The following is a 24,686-nucleotide window of genomic DNA, read 5'->3' as shown; positions in this document are numbered from 1 at the left end:
GAGGGACTCAGTATTGTAAAAGGATAGAAATGGGTAGATGTCAACTTCCCAAAGGAGAGGCCATGATAGTGGGCAAGTCAGGGACTGCACTTGACTTTTCCCTTCCTTGCATTATCAATGTGTACACCTGTGTTTTGTTTTCCCTTTAAGCAAATAAACATACTATTAGTTCAAATCCTTTGATCCCCATTCCTCTCCAGAACCCTCTTTATGGATCTTTCCTCTATCTACCTCTGTTCCCTTGCTGATACTTAACTTCAAATATTGTGAATATGCAGGCAATGCTCAAGGGCATTCCACATTCATATTTTAAATTAAATACTCAATATCTAGCAGATATCTCAAAGTTAATGTGTCCCAAACCTATCTCCTGATTTCCCCCCAGATCTGCTTCACCCATAGCCTTTCCCATCTTAGCTAACAGCAACTCTGTCTTTCGAATTGTTCATGGTAAGACCCATGGTTATCATTTTTGAATTCTCTTTCTCTTAGCAGTTATATATAATTTGTCAGCAAATCATGTTGACTCTGTCTTCAAAAATGTTCATAATCTTTTATCCTGACTATATTTAATACCTTAGTAAAGATTTAATAATTTAAAGATTGAATAACTCCTTTCCTTATGTATGTCTAGCTTTCTATGTAGTCTGTCCCTAATTTCTCCCCCAAATGCTGACATCTTTGCGACATGCATATCTATAAGTCTTTTATTTTTTAATATGTCCAAGTATAATGAGTACATCTGTATGGCCCCACCTTCTCAGAGGGTTCCATCCTTTGGATATAGTCTGGACCAATGGCCCTCTCTGTCTCCTGCCCAGCCATTAGCCTGACACTTTCCACATACTTCTGAATCTTCATCCCCTTTATCCCATGCTTGAATTGTTATTGCTATGGTTTGTTTACTTTTAAAAAAATTCTAGTGTTTATTTTTGAAAGAGAGAGAGCGTGAGTGGGGGAGGGGGAGAGAGAGAGGGAGACTCAGAATCTGAAGCAGGCTCCAAGTCTGAGCTATCAGCACAGGGTCCTACATGGGGCTTGAACTCACGAACTGTGAGATCCTGACCTGAGCTGAATTGGATGTTCAACCTAGTGAGCCACGTGGCCCTGTTTGTTTACCTTTTGTTTTTAATCTGCTGGTGTCATGTCCTCCGTGAACTTCCCGAGAGAGGAAGTTATATTTTTTAAATCCTCCCATATCTGAAAAGTATTGTGATTCTTTCTTCACTGATAACTGATAGTTTGACCTGGTAGTGAATTGTAGACTGGAAAATAATTTCACTCATAATTTGGAAGTTAAGATTTAGTGTTCTGGATTACTATAACACTGTAGAACACTTCATTGATATTCTATATTTCTTTCATGTTGGATTTATTGTTCTCTAGATGTTTTTGTGCCTTTTGTTTGAATGTTTTGTGGGATTTTACCAAATGTTGCCCTTCCCTCCCCCTACCATTAATTTTGCCAGCACATTCTGAGCCCTGTTTTTTTTTTTTTTAAGTTTATTTATTTTGAGACAGAGAGAGTGGAGGAAGGACAGTGAGAGGAGGAATGAAAGAGAATCCCAAGCAGGCTGCATCCTGTCAGCATGAAGCCTGATGAGGGGCTCAAACTCTGGAACCGTGAGGTCATAAATTGAGCCTAAATCAGGAGTCCGAAGGGGTACATCTGGGTGGCTTAGTTGGTTGAGCGCTAGACTCTTAATTTCAGTTCAGGTCATGATTTCATGGTTCGTGAGATCAAGGGTTCTGAGATCAAGCCCTGTGTTGGGTTCTGTGCTGACAATGTGGAGCCTGCTTTGGATTCTCTCTCTGCCCTTCCCCTGTTTGCACACTCTGTTTCTCTTTCAAAATAAATAAAATAAACTTAAAAAAAGAAGAGTTGGATGTTTATCTGACCAAGCCACCCAGGCGTCCCCCTGGTTGAGTCCTTTTAAACTGTCATTTCATGTCTGCAAAAATGTTTACTTTGTATTCTTTGGTAATTTTCTCCCTTATTTTTTTTCTATTTTTTTGTCTTTCTGGAAATGTTCCATTTTTATTTTGTTTTTCGTCTCTATTGTTATTATTCTTTCTGAATAATTTTCTCCACTTTCTCTTCCAATCTTCTTATTGAGATTTTTATTTTGCCTGTTGTATTTTTAATATTCAAAAGCTCTTTCCTTAACAGATTGCTTCTTTCTTAAGGCTTTTTGTTTTCTATATTTTTAAGTGAATATAAATTTTACCTATCTTTCTGGAGATAACAATTACAGGAGTGTATTTTCCTTACTTTCTTATTGATTTTTACTAATGTATAGTTGACATACAATGTTAAATTAGTTTAAGGTGTACAGCATAGTGATTTGACAACTCTCTACGTTGCACTGTGCTCCCCACAAATGTAGTTACCATCTGTCAACACACAACACTAGTTCAATACCATGACTCTATTCCCTACACTGTACCTTTCATCCCCATGACTTTTCAGGGTTGTAATATTTAACTGGGTTAGTGTAGAAGTATTCAACCAAAGAGAATGGAAACATAAAAGTGTTGAATCTGACTTTTTGGAGGTGTATTTTTATTTTTTATTTTATTTTATTTTATTTTTTAATATGAAATTTATTGTCAAATTGGTTTCTATACAACACCCAGTGCTCATCCCAACAGGTGCCCTGCTCAGTGCCCATCACCCACCCTCCCCTCCCTCCCACCCCCATCAACCCTAGTTTATTCTCAGTTTTTAAGTCTCTTATGGTTTGGCTCCCTCCCTCTCTAACTTTTCCCCCCCTTCCCCTCCCCCATGGTCTTCTGTTAAGTTTCTCAGGATCCACATAAGAGTGAGAACATATGATATCTGTCTTTCTCTGTATGACTTATTTCACTTAGCATCACACTCTCCAGTTCCATCCATGTTGCTACAAAAGGCCATATTTCATTCTTTCTCATTGCCACGTAGTATTCCATTGTGTATATAAACCACAATTTCTTTATTCATTCATCAGTTGATGGACATTTCCATAATTTGGAAATGTCTTTCCATAATTTGGCTCTTTCCATAATTTGGCTATTGTTGAAAGTGCTGCTATAAACATTGGGGTACAAGTGCCCCAATGCATCAGCACTCCTTTATCCCTTGGGTAAATTCCTAGCAGTGCTATTGCTGGGTCATAGAGTAGACCTATTTTTAATTTTTTGAGGAACCTCCACACTGTTTTCCAGAGTGGCTGCACCAGTTTACATTCCCACCAACAGTGCAAGAGGGTTTCCATTTCTCCACAACCTCTCCAGCATCTAGAGTCTCCTGATTTATTCATTTTAGCCATTCTGACCGGCATGAGGTGACATCTCAGTGTGGCTTTGATTTGGATTTTCCTGATGAGGAGTGACGTTGAGCATCTTTTCATGTGCCTGTTGGCCATCTGGATGTCTTCTTTAGAGAGGTGTCTATTCATGTCTTCTGCCCATTTCTTCACTGGATTATTTGTTTTTTGGGTGTGGAGTTTGGTGAGTTCTTTATAGATTTTGGATACTAGCCCTTTGTCTGATATGTCATTTGCAAATATCTTTTCCCATTCTGTCGGTTGCCTTTTAGTTTTGTTGATTGTTTCCTTTGCAGTGCAGAAGCGAAGTGTATTTATAAAGAGAGAAGCACGCCCTTCTGTCTTTCTACTTCTTGGTGGACAGGAATTGGTCTTGAAGGATGAGTAGATTTATGTGCCAACATATAAATGAAACTGAGTTGTACAGAAGTATATTTGTATTTTCAGATGAATTTTGAGAAACTGATTAAGATGAAAACTTTTCGTAAAGCCTTTATCACTTACTTTGAAACCACATTTTCACCACCTAGCAGACTTAAAGAAGATATAATTTATATGTATCATACAAACTTTTAAGGGAATGGGAGTAAAATTGTATTATCTTATTTGCAGGAAAGTGTGTAATCAAAGGACTGTTAGATTTTCATGGTTCTATATAACACATATTCACCATTAAAGCCACTTACTTTGCAGGCCACATAAAATCTCTGTCTTGAGTAACTGTCTGGATTCCATGGGGCTGGGTGAGAGTGGGGTGGGGAACATGGGTACAAAGTAATACTTCATGGTTTTGCAGATCTTTCTGGATCTATATGCATCTTTGCTATTGAAGTTCATCATTATCTACAACTACACCTGGTACATGTATCAACCTCTGTTTTTCAGAGTATTAAACATTCATCTATCAATTCTTTTATCTTTACAGAATGAGTCCAGTCAGTCCCTGTATCTCACATAAGGAAGAATGGAGCAGGGATAGATTTCTTTAAATTCTTTAATTTAAAAACGCTTCTCTACATTTTTACATGTGAATCCCAACCTGATATCTTTTTTTAAATGTGTATTTATTTATTTTGAGAGACAGAGAGGGCATGCATGCACATGCAGGGGAGGGGCAGAGAGAGAGAGAGAGAGAGAATCCCAAGCAGGCCCTGCAGTTGTCAGTGCAGAGCCAGATGTGGGGCTCGATCCCACAAACCATGAGATCATGACCTAAACTAAAATCAAGAGTTAGATGCTTACCCCACTGACACATCCAGGTGGCCCCCAACCTGATCATTTTTAGTGTACTTGAGATTAAAGTTAAATGAAATCATGCTTGTGTACACGTTGGTTACTTCCCTATGTAATAACCCAGTCTCCAAAGGTGGAAAGCTAGATTCAGTTCATTTGAAAGAAAACCAGGGAGAAAATGCCAGTGACTTTATAAGAGATTTGATTTGATGTCTACACTGGCATCTCTTTTTCAAGTCTTTAAGTTATTTTTAAATTTCTCATATTAATTTCACATTTTATATGGATATGTTCTCTCAGGGAAAGTTTAGGCTCTATTTATCTTTCTTTAAATTTTTTTTTAACGTGTATTTATTTTTGAGACAGAGAGAGACAGAGCATGAATGGGGGAGGGTCAGAGAGAGAGGGAGACACAGAATCGGAAGCAGGCTCCAGGCTCTGAGCTGTCAGCACAGAGCCCAACGCGGGGCTCAAACTCATGGACCGTGAGATCATGACCCGAGCCGAAGTCGGACGCTTAACCGACCAAGCCACCCAGGTGCCCCTCTATTTATCTTTCTTTAAACAACATGCTATTATTTATGTATACAGTAGATAAGCATTCTACCTTTTGTGCATTTCATTCTCAAACAGGAGCTTGAGGAAGAAAAATACTTTTTTTTCAGTTGTTATTTACTTGGTATTACTCTGAAACAAATAACTATTTTTGCATTTTTTATAACAATATAAATCAGCTAAATATACTTAATGTAACTAAGTCGTGTTACAAATGAGCCATAAATATGCTGAAATGTTCCTAAAAACAGAATTGTATTTTTAAAAAAAAGTTATCAGGGTCAATATCAGTAGGCACAAATGCTTATATTAACAAAGAACTTTATTTTAAACACTGTTGAAACCGTGATGGGATGATAAATTATAGAAAGATCTGCTCTTAGTTTAAGCACCCGGCATGTATCAAGCAAGTTTGGGTCAACGAGAGAGTAGATGAGGGGAAACTAGTAGATGAGAGGTAAAATTGTGAGACTAAATTAACTGCTGGCTCTTTTCTATTTTCAATCTCCCCATGACTATATTTTGATTTCTTTATGTGGTACTTAGTGCTTAATTCCACATTTCCCTTTTAGTCACATACTACTGACTTTCTTGGGGGTTATTTTCATTCAGTTCTATATATTCACCCTGCTGAAGCTTCCCATGTTTTGTGTCAGGAGGAAACATACCTTATTACCTTCTTGTCTGTTTAAAGTTTTTTTTTTCCTTCCTCCCTCCCTGTCTTGTACCTAATGAGCAAATTATCTAAAAATAGATACGTTCATCATTCTACAAAATGTTGTATCTTCTCTAGATGGGAGGCCAGTGTAATTGTAAGAGACGTGTGTCTGGCAGACAGTGCAATCAGTGCCAGAACGGATTCTACAATCTACAAGAGTTGGATCCTGATGGCTGCAGCCCCTGTAACTGTAATACCTCTGGGACAGTGGATGGAGATATTACCTGTCACCAAAATTCAGGCCAGTGCAAGTGCAAAGCAAATGTTATTGGTATGTGTAATGCAAAAGTTTATAGTCACATCTCTATTACCATCTGGGATAAAATTCTCTATTTGATTTCTTAACTGAAGAGTAAAGCAAGTTTCCTTGCTCAAGGCAGGCTGGGAAAAAAAAAAACAATTTGGATGAAATTAACTGTCTAAAAATGATTAAATTAATAATTCTATCAAACTACAGCTTGAAGCTTAGTTTAATCAACCTTTTAGAAGTTTCTTTATTCTGTAGATGCATTAGTTCACATGGTCCCATACTAATAAGTCATAGAAAAATATAATTTGCTTACTGCATAGATGTTTCTTTTAGAAAATTAGCACTTTTTCAAAATGTTTTACACTTAATGAGTTCTAAGCAAATCATTTCCATGCTAGTTTTCTTAATAGACCAAAATAAATGGATTTTTTCAAAATATTCTGTGCTACAGGGTCCTTTGTGATAAATCTTTCCATTTTTTTCTATTATATTTCTTTGAACTGTTCCTATGAAATGCAAAATAAGTCAACATAATTCCACAGATCATGTATATTGGTAGGGTTAGTTATAAAGGGCCACATAATTTTAATTTTGTAATTCAGTGCCAAGCTGATTATAATAAACAGCTACCTTCGGTGTTATTTATCATTTTTTTTATACAAGACGTGCTTTTTTGTTTGTTACTCCCACAGGTATTTTTCAGAAATTAGATTTGATTATAGCAATTTATTACATCCAGCATTTTTGAGGGGAACCATAGCCACATAAGGACAAAATTTATCAAGTGCCCAAAATGCACTATGTACATAATGCACTTTGAAATGTTGATATATGAGAATATTATGAGAGGAAAGTTTCCTGATGAAGTGAGTCTTGTATTTTAACTGAATATGTGTTGGTTCATATAGGAAGTTTAAAAAAGACCTTTACCTTTCTATTGTCACTCAAGACACCAAGTCTTTCGTGGTTTTCCTAACACTAACCTGAGCCTTATAATAATAAAAACATGCCTGGCAGACACACACACACACACACACACACGCACACACGCACACACGCACGCACACACGCAATGCATACATACATATACACATACAGATGAACATATTCTGGATAACATTTTCCTTTCTGTGCTGTAACTCAAAAGCTAATCCTTTATCTTTTAGATAGGTAGTGATACATACCTCATTTTACACAATTCAGCCAGACAATCATTTCATTTTAATTTAATTAAAAAATATAGACATGGTTAATGATAAGACACAAAATTTCTGTTTTAAAGAAAGATTACATCAAAATCATTGACATAACTTGCCCTTCTGCATTTCAGCCATACAAAAACTAACTTTTTGGAAGGAAAAGAATAGGTAACTTCTAAAGAAAAGCCTATCATTTTATAAGTGCTATCTGTGACGCCAAGTGAATTCCAGTACCTTTGAATTCAATCTATGTGTCATCCTTTGTTCTTTAATATGATATAATATGTATTTTAAATTCATGATCTGAAAACAAAATTTAAGGAAAGACCTTTAAAGACAATGAAACTTTTATTTTTTTTATAACAGTGGAATCTTTCCTGTGATGGTTAGATTCCAGAGCTGAATGAAGGAAGGAAAAAATCAAAATTTTCTATTTACTTGGAATGTGTTATGACCTCCCTGCCACGTCTTATTTTATTGATCCAGATAGTTTTCCGCAGGAAGGTGTATGTATTTTTGAAGATTAAATCATGATCTTGATATTATTATTTCTGGAGTTATTTCTACACATGCAGAATTTTTGATAAAAACATGAACTCGATATGTGTTTATATGTGTGTATATGTATGTATGTTTCTTTTTTTAATGGGATTAGCAAATGTCCTTATTCAATTTTACCTTGTTAATATGAAGAAAAGCAGAAAATACCGGTGTATGTTGTATATGCTTTGGAAAGCAAACTGTTAGAGTTAACAAAACTGTTAAATCTTACTAATGATTCTATCACCAGTAAAATACATTAGCACCAATAATTTTATTAAAGTAGGTCATTCATCTAGAATAAAAAGGGAGAAGAATGTGAATTAAATGCCAAGTGGGCTAACTTGCCTGTACTTGTTAACAGCGAATGTGATGCCCTGTAGGCCTTCCTGAGTATCGTTAGGAATAGATTGCCTGTCAGGAATATGTATGGCATATTCAAATAAGCACTGCGCATATTTTTAAAACTGATATGATATGAATCCATGTAGACCAATTTTAATAGTTCAAAATGAGTCATAATTCTTGTTAACAATACAGTTATTTTTAAAATTTGCAGCAATAGTGGTCCTTTTTTATTTTCCTTATTGAAATTAAATGATATGCCTTAGGTGAGTCATTCATCACTGTTAAAGAACTTGCCTTCCATTGGAGTTCTTGAATTTTTATCCATATATATACATATCTATTATGCATTTCCTTCCAGTTTAAGAAATGCTTTTCTAAATATGAGTTCCTGAGTGTGTTTTTGACTGCTGTTTTAGGACTAATTTTTTTTTATTGCGATCGTAGCTTGAAATAAATGTTTCAATTGATTCAACCCCACGTAGTCAGTTATTTAAACTCACGGGGATGTGAAAACTATCTAAAGGAAGTATTTTGCATCTCAACCTTTGCTATTCAAACATTTTTGTTTTATTCTTTTTCCTTCTAATGTTCTTCCTGAAACTAACCTAAATTGTCAAAGATTTAGATTTAGATGATAAAACATTCTTCTCTGTTTGTGAAATGTATATATGTAATACTCCTTTAAATAGAAGTAATATAACAGCAAAATTTACTTAGTGTTTAAAGAGGAATGTTCTGAATCACACAATATGACAAGCGATGTGATTGCTTTATGAGCCAAGGAGAGCATAATTTATATTAATTGAAAATAATAAAATATAGGGGCATATAAAAGCATTGAAATAAAAATTGCTCTGGATAAGTTTTATTTATATTAATTATTTAAAGGTGTGATGTCCAAAGTATATATACTATTACACAAAATAGCTATCAGCTTAACATTTTATTAAATATTGTAGGAGCATCTGATTTTTAGGGAAGTCACTAATGTAATAAGTAATTATTCTGAGTAGCTTTGAAATTTTATTTTAGTCTACCATACTTTTACGTGAGCATTTTGTTAAAATAATTAAAAATAAAAATTTTAATATTTGTTAAAGAGAAAAGGAGCTCCAGTATGTGTAAGAGAAGCAACATTTGCAGGAAGCATTTCTCTTTGTGTTAAGTCATAAAATTTCATAAATCACGTTACAGAAATAAAGTTGTATATTACTGCCAAAGTAAGTATTGTTATTGTATTTCGAATGTACGACTGGGCCTCTATGGCATTACCTGTGAGGCAACACTCAACATTTTGTGTCTGCATTAAATGTTGGCAGCAGCATTGTTTGCCTTGAAAGCTCAAATAGCATCATTTTCACTCTTTTAAACAAATTCTCTCCTCAGGGCTTAGATGTGATCATTGCAATTTTGGATTTAAATTTCTCCGAAATTACAACGATGATGGATGTGAGCCCTGCCAGTGTAACCTCCACGGCTCAGTGCACAAGCTCTGTGATCCTCTTTCTGGGCAGTGTGAGTGCAAGAAAGAAGCCAGAGGACTTCAGTGTGACACCTGCAGAGAACACTTTTACGGGTTGGACATCCCCACTTGTAAGGCCTGTGACTGTGACCTGGCTGGATCCCTCCCTGGAACTGTGTGTGATGCTAAGACAGGGCAGTGCCTGTGTAAGCCCAGGGTTGGAGGGAGGCAGTGCAATGAATGTTTGGAAGGATACTTCTTCCTCCAGCAAAATAATTCTTTCCTCTGTCTGCCTTGTAACTGTGATAAGGCTGGGACAGTAAATGGCTCTCTGCTGTGTGACAAATCAACAGGACAATGTCCTTGCAAATTAGGAGTAACAGGTCTTCACTGTAATCAGTGTGAGCCTCACAGGTACAATTTGACCAGTGGCAATTTTCAAGGCTGCCAGATGTGTGAGTGTGACTCCTTGGGGACATTACCTGGGACCACTTGCGACCCAATCAGTGGCCAGTGCCTGTGTTTGCCTAATCGTCAAGGAAGAAGGTGTAATCAGTGTCGACCAGGTAAGAGAGAAATGTGTTGCCTTTTCAGTGCACAATGACTCTCCTTTCATTATCCCATATTAGATGATTCTTCTTTATTTTGGGGTTGGAACATCTAAAAAATTTACTTGCAACAACACTGATGTGTTTATATTATCATCAAACACAGATGTAACTATTTAATGTGTTCAAGATTATTCAGTGTATCTGTGTTGCTATCTATATTTGGGATGACCCTTTAGAAGAATCCCAGCCAATCAGACATTTTATAATTGAGAGTTACTTATATTTAATTTCTCAACTAGAAGTAAATCCCCTTCTAATAACTGAAAAAAATCTAAACTAATAAAAGCAAGAATAAATTTTGCTTCCCAGAGAAAGGAAAACTTGACTTAATTATCCATACCATGCCAAATATTCAGACGATGAACTGATTTTCTGAATAAAGCTGACCAAATATTTTTACTAAATGGGCTACATGTTCTGGCATCATGAAGGAGCATCTAGAATTATTTTTTAATGACATCACATTAATAAAATAGGCTACTGTTTAGTCCCACTGTACCTTTCTTTTTACGTGTTTGCCAACTGGGAGAAAGATGGACCCTATCCATGGCTTTCTCCTTGCCTCTACATGATCTAACCAAAACAATATACTTGCTTCATAATAAAGCCAGTATAATGTCATGATAAATATACATGTTTTAGTCATTTAACAGCTGTGCTAAGGTTCTGTCTACCCAATCAGTTCTGAGTTTTCTGAGCCTGTGAAAAAGAACATGGTGCCAAAAGGGAGATTTGCCTGCCAGAAATAGGTAGGATGGAAACCCTGTGTTACAGGACAAGGAGTCCAGATTAGGGGAATGGAACCAAACCTTTCCTTTCACATTGGCCAGTGAGACAAGTAAATCCAAAGGGACAGGATGGAATTGATGAACAGTTCATTCTTTGTGAGATGTAAGTATCAGAAAATAATTTGAACCAGCTTCAACATAATTGGGGGCTATATTATCACTGGCTGTCCCATAAAACCTGATATGAAACAATGCAGTCAGGACTCAGGAACTAGAAATCTCACACTGATATATATCCATTAATTCAATCATTCATTCCCATATTGATATTCTCTCTCTCTCTCTCTCTCTCTGTTTCTCTCTCTGTTTCTCTCTCTGTTTCTCTCTCTCTCTCTGTTTCTCTCTCTCTCTCTCTCTCTCTGTAGAAGGACACACTCTGCTGGTCTTTCCCTCTCTGCATGGTTAAGTGTCTACCTCATTACCATTCTAGCAATGCAGAGAGACTTATTAGCTACTTTGTGGTTACAATTTCAAGAAGAATATTCTAATTGACTCAGTTTTGTTAGGGTGGCTATGTCTGAGCCAATACATTAAGGCCAGGAGTGTCAGGATCACATAAAAGAAGCATGGCTTCTAGGGGGCACTATTTCAGGTAGGAGCGATGTGGTATCTCAGAAAACAGGAATATTACTGAGAGCTGTGTGGATGGCCCGTGTGAAAGCTATAATACCTTGCACTCTTTCGGCTTCCGAATCATCTTTCCAAATTTGCAATCACTTTTTTTTATATATGCTAAGATGAAACTTTTCTTTTACTATTTATTAATATCTCTAATTTTGGAAATATGGTACTCAGTCTCCTACACAAACAACCATAATTTATTTTTAAAAAAAAGCCAAAGCTAATAGATCAAATGTTATATCCTGTTGAGTGATTAGCTGTTGTAAAGCTTATTGAGTGTTTTGCTCTTAGGATATAGCTGTGCAACAGAACTAGACATCAGCTGGCTTAAATCAGAATGGGAGGATCAGGGGTTCAGATCCTCCTGAAGTCCATATATTCAGTAGCAAAACAAAAGCAAAGCACCCCCCCAAACAAAAACAAAACAAAACAACAACAACAACAAAAATGATTTCTTGAGTATAGTTCTATTGGAGGGTTTTGATGCCTAGAAATTCCTAGGAGATTCCTATGAAACTAATGAAAGGCAAATTTTTCAAGAAAGGAAATACAGTCAAAGCATATTATATAGCATAACTGTGAAGTAGATTTCTGTACTCATATAGTCAATCTCTGAATATTGATTTAACCAAATAGAGGGATTATTGAGGAAGGATATAAGAAGTTGAATACTTATCCTCTAATGTAGAAAGACAATAATCTAAATTTTCAAAATTGAGATGGAACAACATATATATGTTGTTGAGAACATATATATGTGTGTATATATATGTTATTGAGAAATATTGTTATGCATACATATATATGTTATTGAGAAATACAGAAATAAAAGCCAGAAGAAACATCTAAGAGTGTTGAAGGTGATTGCTCTGGGCAGGGAGATTCCTGGGAGAAGGATGGAGCAGTGGACCGATAAGCTGTGAGCCTTTAAATTCTATTTGAGTTTTAAAATGATCTGCATATAAATTTTGATAAGAATACAAATCAAATTTAAACATGAAAATATTAGAAACTCATACGTAATATTTTCTTTCCCCTGATGGTCTCCTCTGTCTCCCTCTGGCCCCTTTCTTTGATGCAATTTATTTATAGTGTTGGTTTTCTAGGAGAATAATACCTTACTGGCTACTTCCCTAAGCACAGTTGTCACAAAACTTCTCTCCAAAGGTTCATGGAAAATTGTCTTCTCTCTTAAGGAAAATGTAGAATGGAGATCATCATCATTAATGAAAATAATTATCATATTTAAACATTCTTGTATTTTATGTATTTGTGCAGTTGATTATTTCCCTTGTTAGAGTTTCAATATCTTGAGAGCAAGGATTATCTTATTCAACTCGTGTAGCCACGGTACTAGTGTAGTTTCTTGTACATTGCATGCATTCAGTAAATGGTTTGTTTAATTGAAGACACAGAAATAATCAGGAGTTTTAACAAGGGTATTTGTGTTAGGGTTCTCCAGAGAAACAGAACCAATAGGAGATGTGTATATATATATATATATCAGCTGTACTGAGAATTTCCTTTACACATCTCCTTTGCTGGATACGATTTCCTGAATCCGATGTGTTCTTTTTTCTTATATTATATGTGTATTTGGTAGAGAACACACTTCAGTAGCTTGTGAGGAAGGGTATAGGGAAGAAGTAGTTTGTTTGTGTTTTTAGAATTTTGAATGTCTGAAATTAACTTTATTCCACACTCATAACTATCTGAAATTCTACCACTGTATAGAATCATTTTCACTCAACAAATTTATTTCAACATTATACTCTGGCAATGTCAATTAGGTTACTCTTTTCTTTTTTTCTTTTCTTTTCTTTTCTTTTCTTTTCTTTTCTTTTCTTTTCTTCTTTCCTTTCCTTTCCTTTTCTTTCTTATATTCTAGAAGCATCTACCCTTTCTACATCCCTTATTTCTGAAAATTTCATGGTGACATGCTTTTGTTAAATAATTTTTCTGAGCACTCAGTGGGCCCTTATTTCTGTAGATTAGTGTTCTTATATCCTGAGAAAATCTATAAAATACCTTTATCACAACACCTGGACTAGTGTGTGACCAAACAACTGAACAACACCGAGCCTACCCAAGTTGACACATGAAATCATCTATCACAGGCAGCCTTCTCTATGATCCCTGCATTTACTATAGCGCTTTGTCCCTGCACCTGTTGACCCCAAACACTCTTTGGTTTAACTTCTAAAGAGAAAACTCATTGTCTTCTCTCACAATTCAAGAGGGAAAATCTTCTGGTTGGGGAGGAGACTCACTGCCCCTCACACCTGACTTCAGATATGTCTGGAGCCTCTTTTTCTAGAGTTATACAGCCTGAATCAGTCAGCTTACTGTTGGTCACTTCACTGCAAGTGCTTAGCTTTTACTTACAGACCTCTGCCATTCACCTCCATTTCCTCTTCTCTCTTTCTTTTATCTCATTTTTGGGGATTTGGGAAGGGAAAGTTTGATTCTGCTTAACTGAAATGTTTCCCTGGTAGATTCTCGTGATCTGCCCTGGTGATCTTTTCAGCCAAATCCTTGCAGCTCCCATCAGATTCCTCTCTGTGTCTACAACCCTTGTCTGTTCAATCAGAATCAGTCCTGTTGCTTTTACCTTCAAACAGATCTAGAATCAGACCACTTTTTACCCGTCCCCGCCCCCATCCATTTTCATCTTTCTCCTGGACTAGCTGACAAGCCTCCTAAACTTCCTTTCTCCTCTTTATTCTTCTCCAGTCACTTCTCAATATGCAGCCAAAGGGACGCTGTGCAAACTGTAGTCCGACCACATCAGTCTGTCCTGCATCGTCTTCCCATCACCGTGGGTAGAAACATGGCCTGCGTGAACTGGAATGTCCATGATCTTTCTCTAACCTCGTTTCCACAAGTCTTTACATCGTTTCTTTCTCTCCAGCCTCCAAGTCTAACTGCTGTTCCTTATGTTGTTCAGTGCTCTATCCCAGGCACATAGGGCAGTATCTCCCTGGTGGGTACTCCATCTGTGTTTCCCCAATTAATACTTACATTAAAAATTACCCTAGTGGCATAAATTCTTTTTTGGCACGGGCATAGTGCAAGTATGTGAGTGTGCTCCTTTGAAAACATACAGAGAGGATGTGGTTTTTACCCTACGCAAGGAAGGAAAGAAAACAGTGGTCTAAGTATCTAATGGATTTTTTTTTATTTTTTTAATTTTTTTTTACAAAACAGCATGTTCTGTGCACATGGGTGTAGCATATGGAGAGGTCCTAATGTGTTTGTGGACCTCTTGTTTTGTTTTGTTTTGTTTTTTTGGTCCTACATTCTAGCTTCAGAAAGTACTTTGAATTTTGTTTTCCAGTTTTATTGTCTCTTGCTGTGAAATTTACATTGAGGGAGAGAACCCTTATCCTGAAGTATCTTTATCATAAATGGATGTTTCACAGTAGCCAACTCTGCAGTACACACATTAAAATGCACTACTGCAATCTGAAGCTTTCTTTCTCCTTCTTTAAACACATCTGAGAGACCTAGATTACATACCACAGGGGAGAAGCTCCACACGGGAGCGTTGAGTGGTGGAGGGGGAAGTAAGGGGTAGGAGGGGTGAACTGGCAAGCCTAAGGTCTTCTTCCTGCCTTTTTCATCTGCGGTTGTAAATATTACTGGCCCCTACTAGATTACTGCCCATAGATTCTTGTTCCACTTTCTTAAAAAACATTATTAAGGAAGGTGCATATAATGAAACCTCATGTATTATTAACCTAACCTTACTATGAATGTACAAGGAATAGGCTTAATTCAACTAAAATTTATAGGCAATTTGTTAAAGCAGCAGTGCACATTAGAAGGTACATTAGAGCCACATTGGTTTTAATATGCCATTCAATAACTTGAACAGAGGTTAAAAATGCTGCTTAACCTCCATTAAGTATTTTAAAAATGTTTTAATTTAAAATTATTTGGAGTGTGTGTACATATATGAATGTACACATACCCACACTAATAAATATAGCACTAAATATGTTTTCCCAGTTCGTTTTTTCAGTGCTGGATGACCTCGTAACGTTCAGCAGCAAGCACTTAATCAGAGGCTAGGCCGAAAAACGCAGGGAAGGATGTCAAGGCATCCTGAGCCAGTGACCCGCCCTTGTCCTTGAGAACCAGAGACAGAGAGGGTTTATTGAGGACTCTGCAGCTCTGGAATAAAATAAAGGCTAATTTATAATGGAAACAGCTTCATATGACATGTTTTGTGCTAATAGGACAATTCCTCATGCTTCCCTCTGATATTTACTTTTGGTTTTGTTTTATAATTCATACAGACTATTAGAAACTAAAACAAAGTATCTTGTTTCATTAAGAAGCATATCATCTCTGTTAAGTAATGAGCTCATAAACCAGAATTGCATGTAAGACACTACCAATGGAATTGGAATTAGATGGCTGATATTCCATTAAAAATCAGTGTATCAAAGCTGAGATCCAGATATGCCACATGTCCTCGTGTTTGGTGAAACGGTTTTGCAGATTAACGTGTTTTCACAAAGAGACCTGAGTCTCAGGAGAAGAGCTTCTTCCTTCATAAACCACCAGAAAAGAATCTTGTCATGAGCAATATGGACCATAATCTCAGGCACATCTGTGGAGGAAAAAAAAGCACATTGACAAGTCATTATTTAAAGTTTAATTTAGGAAAATCCCACTTTCATAGAAAATTGGCTCATAAAAATGGCAATGGTGATAATAGATAATATTTACTGAGTGTCTACTGTTTGCCAGACCCTGTAATAGGGTTTTATCTGAAAAGTCCCATTTAATATGCACCATATTTATATGCTGGAAGGACCAGTATTTTCCCACTTTATAGTAGGGAAAATGATTCTAATTAAGTAGAAGAAATGTTTACAAATCCAGGTCCAACGGACCCTAGACTGGAGTCTGTACTCTGAAAGAGTAAAACATTTTTCTGAATAATTGTATATTTGTCATAATCAACCACTCAATAAATATCTGAGTGTGAGTTAAAAGAGGTACCCTTACAAGTGTTTGTAATGTTCCCTCACCCTCAAGCTCATCCCCATCCCCATCTATGATTCTGGCTAACTGCTTTTAGGTCCTGGGAGATCTCTTGTTGTGTAGAATCTGAGTTATCATCATAAAATGAAAATTAACAGAGTTCTGAGAGGCTACTGTGATCAGATAATGAAGACTGGAACCGAGGGGTCTAGAATTGGGATGATCTCTGTGGACTAAGTTGGATACATTTCTGGGATGGTTGCAATGGCCTGGGAGGGCAACATCCGATAACCACTGAGACAGAAAAATGGGGGCAAAGGATGCAAAAGTGCTTCTGTGGATTGTGAGTACACATATCTATGTGTTATACTTTACAGAGCCTCCATTATTTATATTCATTGTTGTTATTGAATTTGATTTTTAAAGAATACACATGAAAGCCCTTCATGGATATTCACATAAATAGGAAAACTCTAGGTTTTTCTAAAGCAGAAAAGTCCAATAGAATGTTTTCCCTTATATGAGCGTGTTAGTATATTCTTTCTTCTAAGATGAGGAGACATAGTTTTTGACTGACATTTTCTTTCTCAATTTCTTTTCCATCTTCTGATATGGCAAAGATTACATTTTAAATATATTGTGCATGATTCATATAACATTCCCTGCTATCCTTCCTGATAGGTGAGGCTACTTTGACCAATCATTATGGTCTTATGTTTACCGTGTTTCTTTAAAATGTTAAAGAGATCATCTCATATTTTAAGGGGTAACAGATATCTAACCAGCCAGCCAGCCACCCACCTACCCATGTAGCCATCTATCCATTTCATTCACATATCCATTGTTCCACTAATCATCTATTACGTACATTACTGTGTACCAGGGGCTATGCTATTGTAAGATATACAATCATAAATATATTAAGGCATCATAGTTTTGTAGGAGGAAAGGCCCTGTATGTAAATATAACAGAGTGAGAAGTGCAATGTTAGAAATATCCAATATAGAGAAGAAGTAAAGTGAAGGAACTGATACATTCTTGAAGAATGGGGGATATGGAACACTTAGTTCAGAACATGATTCCTGAGCTGAGTCTTAAAAGTAAAAAAGAATTGGTAAAGTAGTCAAGGAACGTATAGCAGTCCAGGAGGAAAGAATAGGAGCAGAGACTTTAAAACATCTAAACTAATTTGAGTTTTTAAAAACTTTTAAATAAGAAAATTATACCTTGGAATGAATAATATTAATATTTATTGATGCATTCATTGACATTTGGCCAACTCTGAATAATAACTTTAGCATTTTTATATAATATTACCAAATGGAAGAAAATTATTATTGCTTTTATTTGAAAATTAGCATCGCTCTCTATACTTCATTCTGAAAACATTGATTGTTAAAACCATTACTAAAAAAGTTTGTTGCTTGGTATGCGTGAGCTACAAATTCCTCCCTAGACTCTTCGCTTAATACTATGTCCATTCTCTGGCTTAAGGTGAGAATTATTTCTTCTAAATGGCTTATAATTAGTGCTTAGCCTCAGCTCTGCCCTCCTTTTCTGAATAAGGCCTAGGGGTTAAACTTGTTTTCTCTCTCCCATTTCAAGACCTTGGCAAAGCCTGGTTGTTCATGGTCCTCAGGAGGGACATTGGTAGGAAATGGGCTCTTCTTTAATGCCCAGGACAGTGCTGTGCTGTGCAAATAGCCACTACAGGAGATAATACCAGCTGCCTTGCTAATAACTTTGAACTCTAAGGATTCTGCAAGTCTTCTCCTGGATCCAGCAATGGTATTTTATGATAGGGGTGACTTTTTGCTTTAACTGCATAACACATTGTTTTCCCCATCAGACTTGCCTTGTTTGGGGCCAGGGTTAGCCGAAATAAAACTGGGGAAATTCACATAGTGGGCTGATTTTTGCTCTCTATGTCCAAACTCTCAGCACTAACTAATGTAAGGTAATAGTGTTGTCTTAATGACCGCACTTCAGAATGTGGTACAAAATCATTCGTGGGCAGAAATCTCCAAAAGATCAGTTAAAATGTTATGGCCATGAAGATGTGGAACGTGATGTGTGGAGTTAATGGGAGGAGATCAGAAATGTATTGAGTTAAAGAAAATTAAGGTCAGTTATCTTTAAGCTGCACTCAGGAGTTGAAGTTTAAGTAGGAGGGAAGGGAAAATGTTGTTTTCTATAGTTGGAAGTCATAAAAGGAGAGGTAATGGTCTAGAATTAGGCACATTCAGGTAAGGCAAGAAGTAATCATTGAGCAGGAAGGTACCTGAGTCATCCTAATTAGAACTGCTTAAAAATAGGACAAGTAAAATACTGGTGGGATTAACCTTTATAATCATGCTCCAGAGAGGAGGATGGGAATTAACCCCAAGACAAGTTTCAGTGCAGGCTTTTCCTTGAAGACCTACCTCCAGGTTGCAGCTTCCTTGGTTGTATGCGTGTTTCCCCCCCACCCCCATTTTTGTTCTTCTCTGCTTATATCTCTGATTTTTCTATGGCATTTTTTTTTCTTTCTAAAAGTTGGGCAACCCAATTTTCCACAACAAAATATACCCCCGTTGTATTTACAGATTTATCTAATAAATCATTTCTTGTAAAAATCATCCGTAATTGTTCTCGAATTCTCTGTGGCTTGAAGCTATTGCAATAAGTCCGAATTAATTCTACTTCTAAGTATCTGTGTTAATGGGTAATTTATCCAAATTGGAGAGCGGTTAGTACCTTCATGATGCCATCATCATGAATTTAAGGACCTAGGTAGCTTCACAGGAAGAAAAATACGTAGAATCACAGCCACAGTGGTCTTGAATTCAAAATAAAAACCTTTGAAGTGTGTGACTTTGATTATATGATGAATCATGTATGTGAATATCTATATTAATTTACATAACTATATTTCAGAAACACATAGAAGGCAAACTGCTGTCAGTGGATGCAAAAGAGCAAATGACATAATCTAGTTGTCAATTACTATAAAAATGATAATATCAGTTCTTTCCTACTGGTTAGAATGGCACTGATTTTGAGTTTCTTCCTTTTCTTTGAGCATAATCTTTTCTATTTGACTATTTCTGAAACTTTCTAAGAGAGAATAGTCTGGGCCTAGGAGAAGAAAAACAAATTGTTGATGGCCATGAGAGAATGGCTTGTTTTCAACCAGAGCCTCAAATGAGATTTATAATATATTCCAATTACTTTTTGTTTTCCCCTATATTATGGTAACACAAAATGGATTCACTTTGTGTTCATGTTCTTTCTCTCTTTGAGTTTCAGTGATATATACCCAAATTAGTGATCATGACAATTGTACAAATCATTTTCATTTTTCAGAACTTTATTCATTAGAATCTTTCTGTAATCCCCCTCTCCCTTGTTACAATATAATTCCTTGTAACATTATGCATGTGCTTGTGTGTGCATGTGCTTCTGTGCAAACATACACATACACACAACACCAAGAACCATCTCCCTCATACGCCTGCTCCATTATTCTAATGTCTAATGCCTTTCAACGTTTCTGACTATTGACTTCCACTTTCTGGGTCCAAGAAATTTTAAGTAATTTGAAAATGTTTTTAATCATATTTTTCTTTCTTTCTTTCTGCTATAAGAAACAAATATGGGGTTTACAATTAACCTAAATTTTGTGGATTTTTAAACATAGTACTTGTGGAAATTAATGCCTGTTTATAATTTGGTACGTGTGTGGTATAATCAAATGTTTAGGGAATGCCTACTTTGTGACAAGCACTGTACTGGGTACTGGGGAGGCAGTGGTGAATTTTTCAGATAAGGTTCTTGCCTTCACGGAGGTTACAATCTGGTGAAATGAGATTAATTATAATTTTCATGAGCACTCTAAAGTAAATAAACAAGATGTTATGAAGTTGTGACAGGCATATTTAAACTTTCCCAGGGTAGGTTACTCAAGGAAGTCACAAGACCTGATAGGTGTAAGAGTGAACCAAGCAGAAAGGAAAGGTCAAAATCATTTCAGCAGACAGACATGCCAATGAAAAGGCTGTTAGGTGTCAAGAACAGGAAGAAGTATGACTGGAGCAGAATGAGTTGGGGATGAGCAGTGAAAGGAAGCTGAAGATAGAGGTGGGACCTGCCAGGATGACTGGAGGCTGCTTTAGGAATTTGGATTTTTTTCCTAAAGGGAATAGGAAGCCATCAAACAATTTTCAGTAGAGGAATGAGGTATTTAAACTACACTCTGAAAAATGTTCTTCCAGATACTCTATGAAATATAGATTGGGGGCTCCTGGGTGGCTTAGTAAGTTGAGCATTTTATTCTTGATTTTGACTCTGGTCACGATCTTGTGGTTTGTGAGATTGAGCCCTGCATTGGGCTCTGGGCTGACAGCGCTGAGCCTGCCTGGGATTCTCTTCCCTCCCTCTCTCTCTGCCCCTCCCCTGCTTTCTCTTTCCCTTTCGCTCTCTCTCAAATAAATTAATAAACATTAAAAAAAAAGAATAGATTTGAGGGGGACCGGAGGGGGCCGTTAGATGAGACAGCCTCTGTAGTTGAGATGATTATATCTGCTATTTGTTGACTATTGTTTTAAGAAAGTTTGTTACCCTTTGTAACCTTCAGTGTTGTCATATATATATATATATATATATATATATATATATATGTGTGTGTGTGTGTGTATAATGGATGTAATAATAATAACTAATTATTAGCATTGCTGTGGGAAGTGAGATAGTGAATATAAGGCTCTCTTACCATTGCCTCTGTTTCATAGTATTTACTAAAATAAACTTAGTGGTGACTGTAACTAGGGAGACAGCCCTAAGGATGGAGAGTAGAAAGTTTAAAATTCCTGGGGTGCCAGGGTGGCTCAGTCAGTTGAGTGTCCAACTCAAGTCATGATCTCATGGTTCATGACATTGAGCCCTGCATTGGGATCCTCTATCTCCCTGTCTCTCTCTGCCTTTCTCCCACTCACATTCTCTCTCTCTCTCTCTCTTCTCTCTCTCTCTCTCTCTCTCTCTCTCTCTCAAAATAAACTTTAAAAAAAGAAAGTTTAAAATTCTTAGAAGACAGCATCCATAGGACTTGGTAAGTAGATAGATGTAGGGGTGGAGGGATGGGAAGGACTCAAGGGTTGCCAGTTTTAGCAAACTACAGAATTCTCAGTTAAAATTAAATTTTAGATAATCATAATTTTCTGATATAAGCACATGTCACATACTTTTACTATAAAGGCTCATTGTTTATCCGAAATTTACATTTAGACTGGCCATCTTGTGTTTTTATCTGGGTCCCTTCCCAAAGATGTCTCAGGGCTGTAGGCTGAGCAGCTTAATAAATGGCGGCACTATTTGTGGGAACGGAGATATTACAGGAGGGCTAGTTTTTAGTGGAAAGATCGTGAAGTAGATTTTACATGCACTGAATTTTCATTGCCTGGGAGACACCCAGGTACAATGTAAATTATTTACTTGGCCCTTCTTTGGTTGTAACCGATACACTTGTTAAGAGCAGCTATAAACACATTTGTATCGGGAGTTGGGAAGTGCCACAATAGTGTTCTGGGTTTTGTGTAATCAAAACAGTATCTTTTACAGAAAAGACTGGATAGGAGCTATATATAAAAACTTTTTATTTCTTTATCTCCAGGTTTTTATATTTCTCCAGGCAATGCCACTGGCTGCCAGCCATGTTCATGCCATATAACAGGTGCAGTTCATCACATCTGCAATAGTCTAACTGGTCAGTGCATTTGCCAGGATGCTTCTGTTGCTGGGCAAAGTTGTGACCATTGTAGAGACCATTACTTTGGATTTGATCCTCAGACTGGAAGGTAAACATTTTTAATAATTAATATTTAAGTATTTGTGTTGAATAATATTTGTAGTTAATTTTTCTCCTAACAGTGATTTTTTTGGTCAGTATTTTTTTGTAAAAAGCAGTATTTTTAGTCCCTCTAGTTTGTTGATATATTTTTTGACTCTTTGATGTCTGCGCTTGTTGAACATAATAGTAATCTTTGAATATTTCCTAGAGTTCCGATATATAGTTTGCTATATGTTGATACATAGTGTTAAGGTCTGGGAATATTTAGTTAAAATCATTTTCCCTCAAGGAACTTACAATTTGGATGGAGAAAAGAAGGTAAAGAGATATCCATAGAAATCAATGTGACACACACACACACACACACACACACACACACACACACAAAATATAAGAGCCAGGATACATAGCATATGCATGTATATCCCTTGTTCTACATGTCCCCTGAATTTATTGCTAATTTAATTATTAATTTACTTCATCCACTTATGTTTTCCTTGCTTTTCTAATTTAGGTTCAAAGACCAGATTAGAAACATAATTTTGTATTAAATGATACGATTTTTTCCCCAGTGTGTAAAGTACATTTTGAAAGTAAATTAACCACTTTTCAAAGTTACATGGTCTTTAATGTTCTACTTCCCATTCCCAGTATATCGGTGAGCATTTACTTTCATGCATTTGTGCTCATTGCTGTATTTTTGAAAATGTGCTGGAATGCCAATTCCATGTGTGTTTTTTTTGGTCTGGTCAGGTTATAAATTTGCCTCGGGTTGGGACTATATCCTTGAATTCTATGGCATTCGTATCTCCAAGCAGCTAGCATTATGTTCTGTATACACCAATCAAAGCTGTTTCTCAGTGTGTGTGTGTGTGTGTGTGTGTGTGTGTGTGTGTGTGTGTGTGTTTATAAATATAATTGCTAATTAGTCAAGGGTTTGAGATTATCTGGGCTCTTTTCAACTCATTGCCCCCTGCTGCCTGCCTTTTGGCTGTTACACTCTTCATTAACACCTCGATTAGAGTGTGGACAGGGTGACAGGGTAAATTATTGAAAAAGAACTCAAAACTAGTGCATTTGGCTTTCTACTGAAGTTCAGTGTGATTAAAAATCTTTAACATGATATTTAACGTATTTCTCAAAATAATTCTTGTTCTTATTACATATCTCTCAATTTTTTTTTAATTCATGATGTTCCATTTCTGTTGCCATTGGAAGGAATATCATCTTGGTGGTCTGAGAGCATTAGTACTCTTTTCTACAAATATTAAATCACTCTGAATGAATATAGAAAGTACATGGTACAGTAAATGTTAAATAAAACGTATTACCAGGATTTTGACAGTAAAATTGGAGCCAATTATTGCACATAATTCTCCTCTACATACTTTTTATTGAGAGGCCATCTCACATGTTCCCCAGTTGCAATTCTTAGTGGGTGTGTTTCACTCCTGGACACCTCTGTCTTTAGGTTTCTTATATTTTTCATAGTCTTTCTGACAACACTTAATTACCAGAGAAAAAGTACCTTCCCTAATCTACTCTCCTCCTTGGAATGCTCATGCATCTATGTCATTTTGTGCCAGTCTCTTACCCATTTTTCTCTACTGATCTTCCTTCGTATTCTTCCCAGTGCTACCACCTTATTAATGGTCAGATTTCGAATGGTCTCAGTTTTTTCACTTAGCTTTATTTAAGTGAATTTCGGTTCCTTCATTACATGACTTATCTGCTCTTCAGTGACCTTAGATTCAGGCTGACCTTTACCCTACTCTGCTTCTCTCTAGTTTATCTACCCATCCCACACTCCACCCGGTAGAATTCAGGATCAAGACTTACAGGATAGTGTTCTATCGCCTATCACTCTGAAGTAAGACTTGTTAACAGTGGAGTTGAACTCCCTGGATTAAATCTGTTTAAAAAAACACGTTTATTTATTTATTTTTGAAAGGGAGAGAGGCAGAGAGAGACAGTGCATGAACAGGGGAAGGCAGAGAGAGAGGGAGTGAGAGTCCCAAACAGGCAACACACTCAGCATGGAGCCCGACGTGGAGCTGGATCCCATGAACCATGAGATCATGACCTGAGCTGAAATCAAGAAGTTGAGGCTTAACTGACTGAGCCACCCAGGTGCCCCTAAAAATTGCATTTACATGTTAACCAAAATTGATGAGGAACAGGGAGAGCCAAAAAATAGGTATAAAGTACATTATTATAAGGTGCTGAGGTTAAAATC

At 36.5% G+C, this 24,686-nt stretch overlaps 1 protein-coding gene across 1 annotated transcript in view; it reads left to right on the top strand.

The window, feature by feature from the left end:
* The window catches only part of USH2A (usherin), a 767,091-nt gene that overhangs the window by 183,076 nt on the left and 559,329 nt on the right, over positions 1-24,686 (top strand). The window contains exons 13-15 of the mRNA XM_042976063.1: positions 5,887-6,082; positions 9,535-10,176; positions 22,274-22,457. Coding sequence (XP_042831997.1) covers positions 5,887-6,082; positions 9,535-10,176; positions 22,274-22,457 — 1,022 coding nt within the window. The remainder of the gene's footprint in view (positions 1-5,886; positions 6,083-9,534; positions 10,177-22,273; positions 22,458-24,686) is intronic.

Source organism: Panthera tigris, chromosome F3 (assembly GCF_018350195.1).
Source record: "Panthera tigris isolate Pti1 chromosome F3, P.tigris_Pti1_mat1.1, whole genome shotgun sequence".
Taxonomy (NCBI): Eukaryota; Metazoa; Chordata; class Mammalia; order Carnivora; family Felidae; genus Panthera; species Panthera tigris.
Note: the sequence above shows the minus strand (reverse complement) of the source record. Positions and strands in the feature narration are given on the sequence as shown.